This window comes from Lissotriton vulgaris, chromosome 9 (assembly GCF_964263255.1).
Source record: "Lissotriton vulgaris chromosome 9, aLisVul1.2, whole genome shotgun sequence".
NCBI classification, from domain to species: Eukaryota; Metazoa; Chordata; class Amphibia; order Caudata; family Salamandridae; genus Lissotriton; species Lissotriton vulgaris.
Genome location: NC_141697.1, coordinates 1,202,756,814 through 1,202,775,862, shown reverse-complemented (window position 1 = coordinate 1,202,775,862; position 19,049 = coordinate 1,202,756,814). Strand labels below are relative to the sequence as shown.

Below are 19,049 nucleotides of genomic sequence, written 5' to 3'. Positions count from 1 at the left end.
TAACCTCAGTTTAGCAGTCAAGTCATGTAAGTAATCAATCAACATCGGAAACTCAAGATCAGAGAATATTCCTGGCCTAGGAACCCCCCACACATTCGCAGGACGGCCGAACACTATTTCATAGGGACTGAGCCCTATTCGGGAGTGTACAGTCGCCCTAGTTGACAGTAATGCTAGAGGCAAAGCATCAGGCCACGAAAGTCCAGTCGTAGCTTGAATCTTCGCTAATTTTAGTTTAAGGGTGCCATTGTACCCTTCAACCAATCCAGCTGACTGGGGATGATTGGCGCTATGGAATTTCTGATTTATTCCAAGGCCCTTACACACACTCTTCATCACACTTCCAACAAACTCACTTCCGTTATCTGACCACACGACTCTAGGCATTCCATACCGAGGAAAGTATTCCTTCAGTAGGATTTTCGCAGTAGACAAAGCAGTATTGTCTTTGAGGGGATAGGCCTCGATCCATCGGGAGAATGCGCAAACCACAACCAAAACGTATTTCAGGTTATTGCATCGCTCCATATGGATGAAGTCCAATTGGATCACCTCAAAGGGATACAAAGGAGGAGCAAAACTGCCAGGGGGAGTTGGGGTTCCTTTGCCAGGATTGTACATTATACACACCATACAATTCTTCACCAAACGTTCAGCACACTTAGTAATTCCATCATTCTTCCACACATCAGCCAACAACTTGCAAATACCTTTCGCGCTAATATGTGCTAACCCATGTGCCATTTGCACAACGGCCAGTACATACGCATCAGGCAACATCCATCTTTTCTGATCTGACAAATCAATCCAGCAACCATTCACATCCAACCTTCCCGTACTTTCTTTCCACTTCATCTTTTCAGTGTCGGTGGCCTCATTCTGAATTGCTTTCACACTCTCTATAGTATTCTCACACATACTTGATTCTGTAGGCCACCTAACCGAATTCGTCACATACATTCGAGTGCTAAGGTTCCGGGCAGTCTCCTTAGCAATCTCATCTGCAAACGCATTACCACGACCAACATCATCCGTCACTTTACGATGCGCACTACATTTAACAATTGCAACTTGAGCAGGCAAAGTCAATGCATCCAAAAGATCGTTCACAAGCTGGCCATGCTGTATTTTCGTGCCATGTGACGTCAAGAAACCACGTTCTCGCCACAATCGTCCGAAACTATGCGCTACACCGAAAGCATACTGACTATCGGTGTACACATTCACACGTTTACCTTTTGCTAATACACATGCTCTAGTAAGAGCGATCAGCTCTGCAGCTTGGGCAGAATTCTGATTCAATCTCGCAGTCTCAACAACAGTATTCAATGTCACCACAGCATAAGCAGTAGTCACATCACCATTCGGCAATTTAAAACATGACCCATCCACATACAGGATGCCATCCGGGTCTTCCAATGGGGTGTTTTTAAGGTCCACACGACCTTTTGTTTCCTCCTCTGTCCGCAAGTAACAGTCATGTTCTGTTACTGCATCTGACTCTGCACTAATTGGTAACAAAGTTGCCGGATTTAGGACATTACAACGTTTTATCTGAATGTGGCTTGCCAAGAGCGTCAATTCGTACCCAGATAACCTCGCACTCGTCAAGTGCTGAGTTTTCGTACGGTTCAAAAGAGTATCGACTGCATGCGGAACCATCACCGTAAGCATATTATCCATGACCAATCCTGCTGATTGTCGGATGGAGACCGCAGCTGCCGCAGTTGCTCTCAAACAACTCGGCAATGCTCTAGCTACTGGGTCTAAGGTCGAGGAAAAATATGCACATGGACGTTGCTTACCACCAAAAGGTTGCGTTAAGACGCTTAAAGCACAACCTTCCCTCTCGTGAACATATAACGTGAACGGTTTACTGTAATCAGGGGTACCTAACACAGGAGCCGAACACAATGAATCACGTAATTCAGAAAAACTTTTCTGACATTCTTCCGTCCATGGTAAAGGAGTCGAAACATCCTTGCACGTAAGAGCCACCAATGGTTTCGCTAGCAATGAAAAATTAGGAATCCACTGCCTGCAGTACGATGTGATACCTAGAAAGGCACGCACATCTCTTTGGGTTTGTGGCACAGCCATGCGCGCAATCGCTGCAATTCTCTCTGGGGTCAATCTCCTTCCCTCCTTTGACAATAAGTGACCTAGGTAGGTTACTTCTTGACAACAATATTGGAGTTTAGAAGGTGACACCTTGTGATTTAACTCACAGAGATGTTGCAGCAACGACACTGTAGCAATTTTGCAAATGTCCTGAGTATCAGCAGCCACCAATAAGTCGTCGACGTATTGGATTAAAGCCGCACCAACCGGCAACCTAAACGCATCTAGTTGACCCTTCAAAGCTTGACTGTAAATCGATGGACTTTCACAGTAGCCCTGAGGAGCGCGTTTGAACCGGAAGCTACGTCCACCAAGAGAGAAACCGAAAAGGTCCCTGCTCTCTTCGGCAATCGGGATGCTGAAAAACGCATTTTTCAAATCAATCACCGAAAACCATGAAGCTGTAGCTGGAATCAGAGTCAGTAGCGCCGTAATGTCAGGCACAACAGGGAATTGAGGAACCACAATTTTATTCACCTCCCGTAAATCGATAACAAAACGATAAACAGGCGGTTTGGTAGGATCAGTACGTTTAAGAATGGGCAGTACAGGACTATTGCACACGTTTCCCCGAGTTTCTTCAATGACATCTTTCTCGATCAAATCATAGATGATCGCTAACAAAGCTCGTTCACCATCAAGGGAGATACGATATTGGGGAATACGTGGCAATCGCACATTCGATTTCAACTGAACAACATAAGGGGAGATATCAAGTAGGCCCACGTCATTTGGACCCGTCGCCCACAAAGATGCAGGAAGAGAACTCAATTCCGGTGGAAGCTTATCGAGGGACAAGTACATGGGAGAGACTACCCTCTCTCCTAACGTAAGCTTTACACCCGCAGGAGAACAATACAAAGTCGCATACAAGCGTTTAAGCAAATCCAGACCCAAAAGATTTTCGCCACAACCAGTAGACAAAATCAATGGAGCTTCGAGCTCACGTGGCCCAATTTTAAGGGGCAAAGGGCGCGAAACTGGATTGCTAACGGGGGCGCCAGAGAATCCAACGGAAACATTTGTTAAGCCAGACAAAGGTGCGCCAGGGAGTTTCGAATGCATGATAGAACTTTTCGCTGCACCAGTGTCCAACAGAAAAGGCTCAACGACGCCCGATGTAGCAACTGCGACGTAAGGCCCTCTCTGATCAACCGGAACTGATACCACTCCCTCTCCTTGTCTTTGGCTGTCCTAGTAATTACTATCGTCAGGTCCCTGATCGACGTAATAATCGTCTACATTGTACTGCGCAGATCGTCCTTGCGATGATCCACGTTGATCGAAACAGTTATTAGAATTTGATGAATGGTCAGAGCGATCATTCTGAGCACCACGACCTCTACCACGTGATGCGTGCTGTGCACCACCACGACCTCCTCTAGACGAATTACCACCACTACGGTCATTTAAAGCAGGACAATTGAATTTAATGTGTCCCTCCTGTCTACAATAAGCACATTGATTGTACCCTAATGAAGATCTCTGAAAAGATGAATCATTACGCGGCTGCGATCGATTCGATTGCGACTGCGATCTATTCTGCTGAGGCGCATTCTGATTAGAACGCGGCGGATATGCTTGTTGTAACAACACTTTAGTTTTCAGCTCTTTCGTCTTTTTATCGGCACGGTCATTTTCCTCTTTTTCTCTATTTTCGTAATATTGTGCCGTAGCCAATATCTGAGCTGAGGTAGAAACGGCCCATGAACTTTCTGAATTTTTCAATTTATGGCTCAAGTCGGGCAATAAGTTCGATACGAATTTATCCACAAACAACCTCTGTCCACCCTCAGTACCCATATCCTGCCCACTATGATCGACGAATGTTTCCTCGAACCTCGTAAAGAAGTCTGAAACACTCTCATCTTTCTTCTGCTTACAGGCTGACAACTTGTCCCAATTTACCCTCATAGCTGGCATAAGCGTTTTCATTAATGTAATGATTCGCTGGGGAAGAAGTTCAATCAACTGATCGGGTTTAGTAGCAGCCACTTGTCCAGCGTCTGCCGCTGTAATGGCAGCCCAATCACCACCTAATTCATTCGCGTGATCTTGGTGACGAATCTTGGCCCATACCGGTTGCGGTACGACATTGCCAAACAACATGTCGATATCGGCCAGATTCATTATCGTAGCGTCTACGAGCTGCGATAATTCTTTGTAATACCCCGCAGGATTTTTGCGAGGATCAGGCAAAGTTTGTTTCACCTGAAGCACTTCCGATCGTTTCCAAGGGAGGTGTATCCACACTCTCTGGAAATGTGCTGGTATTGGAGCATTAGCATTAGTATTATCAGCGGGTACCCAAACTGGCGGAACTTCACGCATAGGATATTGGCCAGACCCATCTCGTTGTTCAATGTCCTCAACGAACAATGCATGAGGAATAGGAGCGGGACGAAGAGATAGCAACCGCTCAATAGCACGTCGGACATTAGTGTCGACTATCAGTCCAGTTGCGAACTGAAGCCGGAGTTCAGACAGGGCGGTCAGCACCTCGTCAGGCGCATTGGCCGCTATCTGATCATGTAAGAACTTGCACATTTCATCAAACACATATCTCTGAGTAGGTATGTTGAATTGATCAAACGTTTCGAGGACAACACGAGGTGGATTTCTAACAGGGTTTATCATCCAACCCATCGCCATATTGTATAGCGCAACACGTTCTCTATTACCAGGAAGCTGGCTACGTCTCTGTGGACCATCAGAACCTGCAGACCCAAAAACAGGTCCGAGCGACTGAAAGAAGTTTGTCGCAAGGGGAGAATCACGATTACGAGTAGAGGGAGAAGAGTAAGACACAGGACTAACAAGAGAAGGAGTAGAGACGTTAGCAGCAACAGGGGTTAACAACACAGGAGCAGTAGCGTGAGCAGTAGCGGGAACAGGAGTATGTGGAAGCGGAGGAGCAGTAGGAATAGAAATAGGCAAAGGAGCAGGAACAGTCGGAAGAGCAGGTGCAGGTTGAGGAACTGGTGGAGGAATAACAGGTGGAAGAACAGGTACGGCAGGGACCACAGGAGCTGCGGTACCCTGTACGTACGGAGGTGGCGACTTCATAAGATAGGACATTAAAGAATCCTCAACTGCCTCTTCCTTCTTATCCGACTCCGTAGGCAAAACAGGATAGCATTTGTCTATGGACATACGCTGTAATCTCTCAAACACTTCCTTATCCTTATCCTCCTTATCACGCTGAAACTGCTCAGCTTTCTTCACTATAGTAGCAACAGTATCTCGCTGACTACGTTTATTTTGTCTGATCTCTTTCTGTCGGGCTTCTTTGCGCCAGAACCGAAAGGCATCAAACATGGCCGGCCTTGATTTACGTTCGAACAACTTTATTTCCAAATTATCTAAGATCGACGCTTCGAAGCTACCGTGAGGTGGCCAACGAAGATCGCCGTCTTTCTTTGTATATTTGATCCAATAATCGTTAAAAGCAATCGGGCCTAGCCCATGTTTGCTATATAAGTCATATGTAGGAGTTCCAACCGGAGGTATCGGACACGAGTCCTCCAGCAGGGAATCCGCACCACAAGGTCTAAAGCAACTGAACAAAGTACTGCGACCAGGCATCTTGCACACTAGCCGAGTTTCACAAACTTCAAGGGTTACGGGATTTCGGGATTTACCAAGTCCCAGCAAAGAACTAAACCCTCGGTCTTTGGCGGCTGCAGTCGTCAAACAAATACAACAACAACAAAGTACGCTAGCAAAGTGTCACCGACAAAAACACTCACACAGCGTGTACAACAAAGACACCCGCTAAAGTGTCTACAACAAAAACACTCGCTAAAGTGTTTACAACAAAGACACTCGCTAAAGTGTCTACAACCAAGAACTCTGGGAGCGACCCACAAATACTTAACTCAAAGATCAATGGCGTCCTCAGGAAGGCCCGTCAATCGTCTCGCTATACCAAGGTCTACGCCAGGCGCCAAAACAGGTCTACAGTCAGGGCAGCAGTCCGTCGCAGCCGTTAGGAGGCGGGAATCTTCGCGGGAAAAGTCTTCGGGCCACTTATTTCGACAACAGGATCGATGAAGCGGGGTGCACCTTCCCTCGGAGATTTCACACGAAGTTCCTCACGATCGTCGGGCTTGGACCGGTACCACTGATGCAGCCCCACGTTGGGCGCCAACTGAAGGACTGGGTTCTTTGGACCCAGCGGTGCCAGGGCACAACACCTGAAACCTTCGTGGGTAACCTGCTCCGGCGTACAAGTCACAGAGACACGGGACACTTCCTTCGGCGTCAAAGAGTCAAGGTTTATTTACTGCAGGGAACACAGAAGTCACAGGAAGTACATCGAGTGTAGTTCGGGGAGACTGCTTCAAATTGTATTTGTGGATCGCTCCTTTTATACAGTTTTTACCCATAGGATAACATGATACACAATAGTTTACAACCTGGTTCCCACAAGTCGCTCTCAGAGGGGTCGCTTAGATCACTTTGAAACACACAAGATCCGGAACATAAGTGCGGAAACATTTGGCGGTTCCCAACTGTAAAAACCCATCTTCCCACCATTAGCAAATTCCAATCAGCAGTAAAGTAGATCGAAATAGGAACGAAGACAGGTGCAGAGGAAGACGGAGACAGTAGGGAGATCGGAAAGGGTGTAAAAGGGGAGTGTCGAGAAGCACGAGATACAGGCATCAAAGGGACGTGCCTAATGAGATGCACGACTGAGACAATAAGCCCGTGCGGCAAGATGAGCCTCGAGCGGCGCCATCTGCCTTACAGTAGCATCCCCCTCGTCATAAAGACACTTACAAAGAACATGCGTCTTCCGCCATATCTTGGGAGTCCCAGGGTCGCGAAGCGGACAGCGTCCGTTCGCTGGCTACTTGAGGGCAAGAGACAAAATGGATGCCGTATCTAAGATGGAACCCGTGGGTACAGATGACAAACCCACATAACAAACGAACGGTTTAAGTTAGCACAGCGAAACTGCGCACACTTACAAAACTCGTCATTTGCGGTTCATAGATACTAGACTCGACCATATTCGTGCGAGTTAAAAACACCACTTACAATTGTCACGGAACCTCACCCTTATTCTTTCTACAGGAGGCCCGGCCCTGTACTTTCTCTCGAGATGTTTTCATTCGTTTCTGTGACCGCTGGAGCATGTCCTCTGTTTGAGAGGAGAGTCCAATTTACAGGTCTCGCGTCCCTGAATGTTCCTCTGTAAACCAGCGGTTAGTACACTTGGCACGTACCCTAGGTAGGCCCTGCAAGTAAATCTGTTCTGTTCGATTATGTGTGTAGCCTCACGTGTTGGGTGTACATCAAGTGGGCGCCACGTGTGGTAATGCACGTAATCTGGGATTTGCATAGATGTACAGACGTTTATGCAGCACGTACACCCTGCATTTATTATAAGGCCCTGCACCTACCCTAAGCTGAATCCTGAAACTGAGTCAACTGCGTTAATCAGTGTGCACCTGTGCACGTGCACCAAGGGGACCGTGAATACGCATCCCTGAACTCCGCATGTGCACAACCAGCAGTGGCGGTTTTACCATGGGGGCGTTTGGGCGCCGCCCCCCCTGTTTTCTCGCCGTGCGAGAAGAAGGCAGAAACAAATGGTAGTTATTTATTTATAACTACCATTTGTTTCTGCCTGCCCTTCTCGCACGGCGAGAAAACAGTCAGCAACAAACTTCCTGTTCACTCGAGCCTCAGGGCAGGGGGGAGTGGCTTGGGGGAGTGGCTTGCCCACTGTTGTGAATACGGACTGTTTGGACAGCCTGAGAGGCTGTCCAAACAGACAGTATTAGCAACAGTGGGCAAGCCGCTCCCCCAAGCCTCCTCCCACTCTCCGTTCTGCAGCATGCAGACCAAGAGGAATGACGTATTTAGGGCAGCCGGCCGAACCAATCAGCGCCGGCTGCCTGCAGCCTTCAGTGATGAGTCTGACGACTCTAGGGATGAGGCATTTCAAAAAAATCCAGGATGGCGCGCAGGAGTCTGCAGTCTCGGCCCTCGGGACAGGACTCAAGCCAGAGCGGGAAGCCAAGCCAAGATAAGTTTTTTTACTTTTATTTTTATTATTATGAGGCAAGGGATTATCGCTGTTTGGTGTAACGCGGCTCCAGAGGGCCTCCTTCACGCTGGTGCAGTAAGGTGTGCTGAGATCAGGAATTACGCCTCGCCTATTTCAAATGTCACCAGCCGCGACTGACAACCAGCTGGACACTTGGATGGAATCTGCGGTGCTCGTTAATGCGAGGCCCTGCAGCTGGTACATACCCCTAACTTGTCAGAGATTGGCCACCTTGCATATATGCTTACTTTGTACCCTGAATGCGTGTCCCCGCACTCAACCCGTGCATCTCAGCAGACCCTCTGCTTACGTGCGCACTGCTCTGCTGTGATGAGCAAACCTGCCCACTTTGCATCTTCTATTTTTATGGATTTGACTCCTCGTAAACGTCCCAGATCGGCCCTCGGATTAAATTTACTGCACTCATTAATGTCCAACCCTGAATACGTTGCATAACGGAGCGTGGTAGGCCGTGGAAGTCACTCTGCTGAACTTTTGTGACCCCCTCCTGCATCGAAGCTGTCAACGAGCAGTTAGTTTGCAGAACACACACAATAGGAAAAGGAAATAGTTTTTTAGGTCTCGGCTAAAAGACGCGCGTAAGCGCGTCTCCGCCGAGATCTTATGTCAGCGAGTAGCAGTCCCAGGAGACAGTCCAGGTCACACGCATCCTTCCAGGCGATTTGTAACTGGAACGCGCGCTGTGGCCAGGCGCTGTCTCCTGGGAGGCGCAAGCACAACACACGCATGCGCATACACACACACACGCGCCCATGCACGCACGCACATACATACATACAGAGACACCACCCCTGACTCATACTCACGCGCGCGCACACACACAAGTGCACCGAGGCCCCCCCTCCCCCGCCGTCACGCACATACATACACACACACACACGACCATACACACACACAAGTGCACCAATCGCGCTCCAGACCCCCCTCCCCCGCCGTCACCGTCGCGCACATACATACACACACACACACACACACGAGCATACACACACACAAGTGCACCAATCGCGCTCCAGAACTTACCTTACCTCAGCACGCGGCGCCCAACCTCCTGCTGGCGCGGCCCCGGGGCTCTACACCGCTCACAGGAGCCCCGGGCCGCGAGACGCTACGACTCCGCCTGCCTCCTCTTCCGGTGTGAACGTGGCCCCGCCCCCGTCACAGGCGACCGTGCCTGACTTCCGGGGCGGCCGCGAGTTCAATGATGAAAGACGCTTTGTTTACATCACCCATTGATTGAACTCATGCAAGAAAATCGCTTGCCGTACTGCCAAATTCTGTCTCTCTCTCGTTGAACCCGCATCAACATTTTGGATTAAAGCATACAGTGAATTCCAACAGCCCTCAAGCCAACGTGCGATAGAATGTGAACGTTTATATTTTAACATATTCAGAAGGACGCGACCACAGAGTTAAAAACAAGCATTGGAAAAGCCAATAGGTCTCGTCTACATAAGGTATTGGGTTTGTCAATGCTTAACCCGCATCAACATTTTGGATTAAAGCATACAGTGAATTCCAACAGCCCTCAAGCCAACGTGCGATAGAATGTGAACGTTTATATTTTAACATATTCAGAAGGACGCGACCACAGAGTTAAAAACAAGCATTGGAAAAGCCAATAGGTCTCGTCTACATAAGGTATTGGGTTTGTCAATGCTTGGTGGTGGTGAGTGGTGAGTGCAGAGTGGTGAGTGCAGAGTGGTGAGTGCAGAGTGCAGAGTGCAGAGTGCAGAGTGGTGAGTGCAGAGTGGTGAGTGCAGAGTGGTGAGTGCAGAGTGGTGAGTGCAGAGTGGTGAGTGCAGAGTGGTGAGTGCAGAGTGGTGAGTGCAGAGTGGTGAGTGCAGAGTGGTGAGTGCAGAGTGGTGAGTGCAGAGTGGTGAGTGCAGAGTGGTGAGTGCGCAGAGTGGTGAGTGCGCAGAGTGGTGAGTGCGCAGAGTGGCGAGTGCGCAGAGTGGCGAGTGCGCAGAGTGGCGAGTGCGCAGAGTGGCGAGTGCGCAGAGTGGCGAGTGCGCAGAGTGGCGAGTGCGCAGAGTGGCGAGTGCGCAGAGTGGCGAGTGCGCAGAGTGGCGAGTGCGCAGAGTGGCGAGTGCGCAGAGTGGCGAGTGCGCAGAGTGGCGAGTGCGCAGAGTGGCGAGTGCGCAGAGTGGCGAGTGCGCCGAGTGGCGAGTGCGCCGAGTGCGCAGAGTGGCGAGTGCGCAGAGTGGCGAGTGCGCAGAGCATTGTGTGCTGTTGAGTGCAGAGTGCTGTGTATTGGCAATGTTAATGACAATGGCCATTTATTTTTGATTTAAAGAAAAAAAAAGAAATGTCATGAGCAATGCCAATAACTCTACCTTTAATGATGCCGAGACCATTGCATTGCAAATGCTTGTATTCGTGAGCTGGCACCTGCCTGCAACTGGGTTGGTAAGAAAATGTTCTCGCTAGGACGAGAATCCATTGCAGGTTTTTGCCCCTTTTACAGCGAGGGTCAAGGGTTTCTCTGGAAGGTTCCTTTTGGTGTGAATTTGGCGTTTCGTGCATTAGAGCATCATTAAATATTTGAAATGCATGGATAGATGTCCTAAAATCAAACGTCCCCAATGTAAGCTGTTGTTTGGCGGGGCAGAATCCAACCATTTCTTTCATGCATTATATTTTTCTTTTTTTTGTGGTTACTTAGTGGGTACAAGTGTACAATGTTCAAAGTTGGGTTTATTTGATTGCTGCTGGTTTTGATAACACTTCCTCTCTTCTTTTAGATGTTCCCGGAAGGACCGGTGTGAACGTGCTGACGAGCCCCAGCGGTTTGCGTCAGACGTGCGTCAGTGTGTACAGCTGACCGTCCAGCCCAAGAACATCTCCGTCACCATGTCCGAGGTCCCGGTAGGTGGAGGCAAAGTAGTAAGAATCTGCATAACCTGGTCTTTTCTACATCCCTGATGGCTTGGGTAATGTGTAGTTATCTTGCTATTGAATTGTGCAGACTGACTTGTCCAGGACCTCCACAGGGCCATCCACTCTTCATCTTGGCCTTGAACAACAAAGTTGTCAAACTCGACTGGAGTTTTCAACAATGGTTTTTAGTAAATGTTTGTACAGAAATGGGGGCTACCTCACAACCCGACACCCAACATTAGGGGTTTTCATAGCTTGTTGGTAGTATTTGCTGTGCTAAGGTCTGTCCATATGTTTATTTGGCCATCAACATGTAGACTTATTCTTAAGTCATCATCTGAAATTTGAAAGTCTTGTGTCTCTTGGCCGTCCTGAGATGTGATGAGTGCATTGCACTAGTTGGTCATTTAATGTTCATCAAAGGTGGCCAAAGACTGGTCAACGCACTCGCTTAAGAGGTACCATGAAACCTACTGGAGGTTGTTGGCCTATCAGACATCCTTCATTGTCTAAGGAGGATGCTCTTGGGTTCTAAGTGGGAGGGTGGATTGTCGGAGGAGATTAGGTTGGATCTCGTGGTGGTTCTATCTTTGAGACATTTGATTTTTGTCCTAGTTTCCAATCTTTTTATCTTGTTCTTTGCAGCTGGTTCTCCAGGCCTGGAACGTCCCCGATCTGTCCCTGGGAGTGAACTGCTCCTTTGAAGATTTTACGGAGTCGGAAGGTCGGATCAGTGACGGCAGCATCTACTGCAGCTCGCCGTCCGCAAAGGAGATCATTCCAATCACGCGGGGTCAAGGTGAGTACTGCGGTCCTGGCTCATCCGGCACCTTTGCTTCTAGGGCTGAGGACTATACCTAGTTTCTAATGCACTAGGCCCTCTTATACCATGGTAATGGAGAGGTGAGTACGAGGCTGACTTGACCAAGACCCCAACAGGACCCCAACAACCTTTCATGGGAGGGCATGTGGAATGGCGATTGCTGTGACCGAACGGATAAATTCCCATCCATTTGAATTAATTTTACTTCCTGCCCATTGGAAGACTAAAAAAATATTAGGACCACAATGGCAAGAGTAGTTATGTAGTAGGCCGGGTCTATGGTAAAAAAAGGCTACAAAAATTGATTTTGCCTAAGATTAGACCCCTACAGCAGATAAAATCTCGACCTTAATTTTTTTTTTTTTGTGGAGTTTTATATAGCGCAAACTAGACCTGAAGGTATCTGAGCGCTTTACAGGAGCATTAGTTATGTTACAGAAGGACACATTCCTTTTTGTTTGGCACGGGGAGATTAAGTGATTTGCCCAGAACCACAGAATGTTGAGCATCCCTGCCGAGACTAGAACCCAGTCCCCCAGCTCTGAGGTCGACCACCCTAGCCGTTAGGCCACATTCTCTCCCCTAATTATCTCCATATAAAAATTGCAACCTGTTCTTAAATATTCAATCCAGGAGACACAGGTCCTGCTTTTTTTATGAGGGATCATTTTCTATTCTGTCGCATGCCCTGGCATAGATGGGGTCAACGTTGGGTGCAGCTTCAACCTTTATTTACAGTTGATTGAGGTTCCGGTGGCCTGTTTCGCAGTTTATTGCTGCTAGAGATGTTTCAGAGTCTGTTTTCATGTGCTAGCACTACTCCTTACTAGTAGAGAGTAGGCAGAGGTACAAGATATTGATGTGGCTTCTCCTGGGTGGGCGGCTGTAGGCTGGGGTGAGAAGAGGTAGCAGTTCTGCCCCCATAAGCGCCATCTTATTTCTTTGCCACTCCTGCCCTCAGGCTTCAGAGCTGCCACCTCTGCTCTCCATTCAGGCTGACGAGATCTATTAATATTCCCCTCTCCTCCTCCTAGAGCAGGGGGCGTTCCAAATAAACAAGTTGTTTTCTCTCATTAGTCTTCGCAGCGCATAATTTGCCGGCTCTGCGCTGCCACTTGCATGTCTCTTCTCTGGCTGTCATGATTTTGAGCAGTCTGGCTCTGTTCAGGCGTTGCGCTCTTGCCCCTAGCCCAAAATAATGTTACTATGGAAATTCTTGATCTAGATGGGGGTGGAGGGGGTTGTCATTTGAATCTTCTACGACAAGTTTTGCTCATCTTCTCAAATTCAAAATATAGGCTTTGTGAGAAAAAATCCACAAGGCAAAACTGTTGCACTCCCCAGTTGCACCTTCCTGCAGAGTTGAACTGAGGTTAAATAGATGGTGCTTCTGAACTTCAGATCTTAATTAGATATATATCTCCGCACGACAACCAGACTTCTGCAAGCCAAGCAAATGCCATTTGGAGTGGATTCAAGGTGAGACACCAGCCGTCCAAGGTGTCTGACAGCAGAGTCATCCTCAGCACATCTGCATTTCTCAATATCCCAATGCAGCCATCTCCTATCCAGATCTGGGGGGGGGTTCTCTGTTAAAAATGTATATTGTGTCCAAAGGATTTGTATGACCTGTTAAATTGCAGGGCTTAACTAGTGTTTTTGCTTTTCCTAGGAGACAAGAGGGTGGTGAAACTCTACCTGAAATCGAAGGAGACGGGGAAGAAATTTGCCAGTGTGGACTTTGTCTTTTACAACTGCAGCGTTCATCAGTCGTAAGTTGGTTTCCTTCTAACTCTAAACATAGACATGTTGACATGCCGCATTACTCTCAGGCAGCCGTGCGAAGAACAATTGACATGTCTGTCTAGGATTTCAGAGCTGCAGTCACATCAAACAGGAAGTTTGTATCTGATGTCTCCCACATAGTACTTTAGGAGATTTTCGTCTTAGTTTCACACTTTCCCAATGTTTTAATATAAAATAGTCTGTAGGGATTGTGCAGTTACTCAGGATTTTGGCTGAGATTTCTGTAAATTGCGGGCTGCGAGTTTGACCTGAGGAAGGATCTGCTTCTCATGTCACGCATCCCAGATGATGAAATGAGTGTCAAGTCGGTTGTTGTGTTCTATACCTCCGTTATACAATTGTTATTTACTATGTTATGGTATCGAAACTTAATATAGCGCCGCGAAACACCGCCGCAGGGGTTTTTCGGTGCTGAAGCACAGACCAGAAAAGAAAGGAAGAAATATGGTTTAAAGAGCCAGGTTTTAAGTAGCTTTTTGAAGCAGACAAAATCAGAGTAGAAGTGAACGTAAGGCGGAAGCCTGTCCCAATGAAAAGGGCCCAGGTAAGAGAAGGATCAACTGCCATGTCTGACTGTGCAAATACGGCATGGGAAGAGCAAAAATGGATCCATAGATCTCAAATTTCTGTTGGATCGATAAATTGAGAATTTGTGAATTTGCATTGCAATCCAGAGAAAGTGTTTTTTCTTGTGTAAGTTCAGGTACTGTGAACTAGACATATGCCGATTTCTTAGGGGTAAGACCGCCCCATCACTGCCCCGATTGTATGATCACCCGTATTGCCGGCGTGTACTTGTGCCCCAAGGAGGTATGCGGTCACAGCGTCACCACCGTACATGCCCAGTACTTAGCGAGGGATTCTAGCTTGCCTGCAGTCACTACAAGATGGCTGAAATATTAACCTATGACACTTTGGTCCCGGTTACCTCTGCCCCACCTTGGACCTGCTGCTCTCCAAAGATGGCTGCCTTGTGCACACGCTGGCCACGCGGAGGTTGGCTTGGTGATACGCTTCCAAGCCCCCATCCCTGTTGGCACTCGGGCGAGGGACATCAGCCGCCTTCCTGATTTCTCATTACCCTCCTTCAAAACCCAGCGGAGAGGGAAGGAAGCGCGCACTTTCAAATTAATATCCGCCTCTGAAATACCATTGCATACATTTGCATAGAGAGCAGCTCAATTAACTTGTTTGTGGGTAAATCTAAAAGGCTTTTCATATTGAAGGGGAAAAGAACTCTGGAATGACTTCAAGGTTCTTTGATAGCTGTGTAATTAAATATTTCCTCAATGCTGTGTTTTTTACATTAAAAAAAAGGAAAAATCTATATGGAAGAGGCGTTGGATCCCTCGGGCTCTGCTTGTTCCAGGCAGGAAAGCCCCGGGTGCTCCTGTTCCTTGGGGGGCTGGTACCTGGATGGCACCGCGCGCCTCTCTGCATAGAAATATATATTCTATCAATATTCATGTCCCCTTCCAGGGTTTCTTTTTCGGGGATGCGCAAGTATCCTGCCGGATAGCCTGCTCTCTGTGGCTTTCTTCGAGAGCGCTATAGATTGCAGCCGGTTGGTTGGCTGTGGTGGACTCTCCGTGTAGGCGAACTAGGCAGGGCCCAACTAAAGAGGGGTGCTAAATTAGGGGGAAAATCACATTTAAAAAAACTGGGGGGTGCATGGATGACAATTGCATGGTTTATGTGGCCATAAGTTGCTGATAACTTACCTACGGTAAGGTTTTCTGACCGCGCTTGATGCGCAGTCATAATGTAGAACCTCTCCCCGTGCAGGTGGCTTTGAGGGGGGACGTGCTCGGATGGGGCAGTGGTTGGTATAGTGCCTAAAACGGTGGTGAGTTGTATTTTAACTTGCGGTTAGACCACCAGGTTTTGTCGCTTAGTAATAATAAGAGTTCGGATCTTTAATGGAAACCTTATCAAAGTATCCACTTTTTCCCTTTAAATGTTAAAAAAAAAATCCTTGGGCAGCCAAGCACGTCATTAACTAATCAGAAGGATGAAAGTCTGAGTCACCACTGGCACACGTGCAGAGCTTGGGGCGAGTGTCAGTTGCATGTCGCGTGCGCCTGCTCTGATTGGTCCCGCCCCAGCCTGTCAGAGGCATAATTGTGTCTGGACGTCTCCTGACGCCCCTGTAGCCGGGTACGCCTCAGATTTGTGGGGTGAGGCTCGGCTTTCCCTCCCAGATCAGTCTGGCTCGAGAGCATGAGCTTTCCATGAAATGGGGGAGCTTCTCCCTGGGTGGCGTGGGAATCCCCGGGGAGTAGGTTTATAACCCCAGGCATCTGGGACCCCTGCCAAGAGCAAGCGATCTGCGATGTCTCGTCGCCAAGATCACATTAAAGGCGCCTCGATTTACTGTGAAACCTCGAGCAGAGGGCCGAAACCGGCTCCGATTCGTTCCTGCGTGCCCCTGGGGGTATATGTGTGTGCATTTCTGTATGTGCATGTGCACACGTGTCCCTACGTACATTGGTTTCCTTTTCTGCAAGGTTTTACTGCATCCGTTCACGTGCAAACAATTCAATGGCGTCACAGACTTCATTGTTTTTGCAAGTACATATTAATAGCTGTGCAGGTATTTGTAGAGGTGCATATATGTGTGTGTAGATCTATACATAAATATGTGTGTGTGTGTGTGTGTACACATACATCTGTATATAGCAGTGTAGGTGATTTTCTGAAATGCAGTAGAACCATTTATTTGAGGTCACCACAGCACCGGGCATTGCGCACCCAGACTGGGCAACATGCTTCACCGACCACAAAAATCCATTGATGCAAAAACAAAGGCGGAGGCTCAGCCTTGACATGAAAAGGGCAATGCGCACAACCCCGTTTTAGACGCACACTCCTTAGGGTTTAGTCGTCGCACAATGTAGAAGGCATCTATAGGTCAGTCCCTTATACCATAAAAACTTAGCCATAACTGGAATTAAATAACACTCCGATGTTCACCAACTGCATTCGAAAAGACAAAACAAGAGGCGCCGTTCTTGGGGACATGGGACCTCCAAGCTCTGCCATACGTGTTACCCGTCCATGCGTAGTGCGTGACAAGCTCTTGGGTTAGTATATTCAGACAAGAATCCCATTATGGCTCGTTGCCCGAGAGGTAGAGAGTTGAGACATGTGACAGATGTCGAGATCACTTATTCTGTGAATTCCAGCTGTGTCATCTTATCTGTAAATCTTGGCTTGGCTCTTGGCGGACATTACGTGGTTGACTAGAGACGGGACAACCCATTATTTGTTCCCTTATACATTCAAACGGCTCCAACAGAACGATGACATCATTGTGCTGCATAATGCCTCTTGGACCTTACAAGCCGGCTGCTTGTACTGGGGTCAATGACTCGCGCCTTTTGAGTCCATTTGGGTCAATGGTCAAGTGCTTCGCGACAGTCCATTTACATATGAAGACAACTCCATCATAGTTCAGTTCAGCATCTCATTTGTGATGACTACCGTGGCACGGAACGCTGTGCGCGTGCTGTAGGCGGAGCTTTGGCTTCCACAGAGTGGTTTCTGTGAAGTCCATCTTTTTTTCCCTTTCTTCCATAACTGAATAATTTCCACTACAACCCCTGGCGTTGTATTCCCCCTTAAAGGCTGCTTGTTTACTGTTTTGTGCGCGGCATGGCCTGCACGTGACCCCTTGAAGAACGTGGGAGTTTGCTGAAGCGAAGAATGGGATTGGACCACTGTTGGCCAATCCAAGAGGCACAGGGGTGGGCACTGAGAGATTTGTCCATAAAAAAACAGGCAGTTTGAGATTTTGTGTATTTAGATTGTTATTAATGGTTTATTCTCCGTTAGCCTGCATGCAGGGTAAATCAAATACTTTGTAACAAATGTAGCATTTACAGCAGACTGCAACATTCTGTACAGTCACGTGATATAATCGACGCAGAGCTAATGGAGGGTAGGCTGCCGTTTAATTAGGACATTGAGCGGTATCATGCCGGCGGTAACTGAACTGAGAGTAAATAATCTTACAGGCTCTTGATAACTGGATGATGGTGTTGAGACCAGGTGTGGTACACACCTGACATAGATTTTACAGGGGGAAACATGGCACTGGGAGCCATGGTTACAAGGAAGGAGTTTCGATGAATGGCCATACTGACCTGACTCGAAAGCACCTATCTTGTAAGAGCAGTACACACATTGTATTCAGCCCCCAGGGTTTAGAAGGGCTCCTCGCCCAAACTGTTGACATCTACATTGGTTTAGCATCCTGAAGAATTTACGTCTCAAAACACATTTATTCAGTGGGCCTGGAGTGGTTCCATAGACCACAATCTCTTGTAGAAACAGGCCTGACAACCTTGGAAATCTTGACGCAGGAAGCTCCTAGAAGCGGAGGAAAGGTTGAAGAAGCTTGAGAGATGCAATGAAATAGCAGCCTGTAGGTATTAGAAGTGCTTTCCTCACCCCTGAGATCACTTCCAGATTAATGTCAACCAGTGATGGCCATTTCTTGGACCCGGCTAGTGCTTTCCTGTGTTACCTTAGGTCACACCTGCATTTGACATCATCACAAAGGCGCCTGGACTCCCCTCCACTGTTGGGGAGGTTGCAAAGCCTGCAATGGATCTGACACTTAGGATCCACCACACCAGCTTGCAACCTACCTTAGAATATACTTTCCAACTCCCCCTAGCATTCTGTGCATCTTAACTGTGTGATCTTGTGAAGTTTGAAATATCGTGCGACACCTGGCAGCACCATGCAGGTCTGTGGAAAGTGCACGTGGCCTCCATCTTTCAGGTGTTACCTTCAGGGGGTGTCTAGCTCAAACACTGAAGCAGGATTATTTTAGTTTTGAGGTTGGGTGGTACCAAACAAATCCCTTGCACCCCCTGCAGAGATTGGAACACCTGCAGAGAGTGAATGGCATAAGCTGGTAGCAGTTCGGTTGTAATGGGCACCCCCATTATACAGATATAGATAGATATATAGATATAGCGGTCGGTCCATGTGCACGGAAATGCTATGCTACTTTTTGTTTCTAACGGGCACTTTTTGTCCCCTTGCTCTTTTTAAATCCCTCTGCACACCGCAGTGCGTCTCCTACTTGTTGGCAGAGACAGCACAAGTGCACTGCAGTGTCTCTCCTACCTGTTGGCAGAAACCGCACAAGCACACTGCGACAGGTCTCTCCTACCAGTTGGTAGAGACAGCATAAGCACACTGTGACGTGTCTCCTCTGCTTGTTGGCAGAGACAGCACAAGCACACCGGAATGTGTGTCTTCTACTTGGTGGCAGAGACAACACAAGCACACTGCAGTGCGTCTCCTACTTGTTGGCAGAGACTGCAC

At 48.0% G+C, this 19,049-nt stretch overlaps 1 protein-coding gene across 3 annotated transcripts in view; it reads left to right on the top strand.

Moving 5' to 3' along the window:
• The window catches only part of PLXNA1 (plexin A1), a 569,446-nt gene that overhangs the window by 344,366 nt on the left and 206,031 nt on the right, over positions 1-19,049 (top strand). For all 3 annotated transcript variants that reach the window (XM_086939278.1, XM_086939276.1, XM_086939277.1), the window contains exons 6-8: positions 10,945-11,068; positions 11,726-11,879; positions 13,576-13,675. In XM_086939278.1, coding sequence (XP_086795404.1) covers positions 10,945-11,068; positions 11,726-11,879; positions 13,576-13,675 — 378 coding nt within the window. The remainder of the gene's footprint in view (positions 1-10,944; positions 11,069-11,725; positions 11,880-13,575; positions 13,676-19,049) is intronic.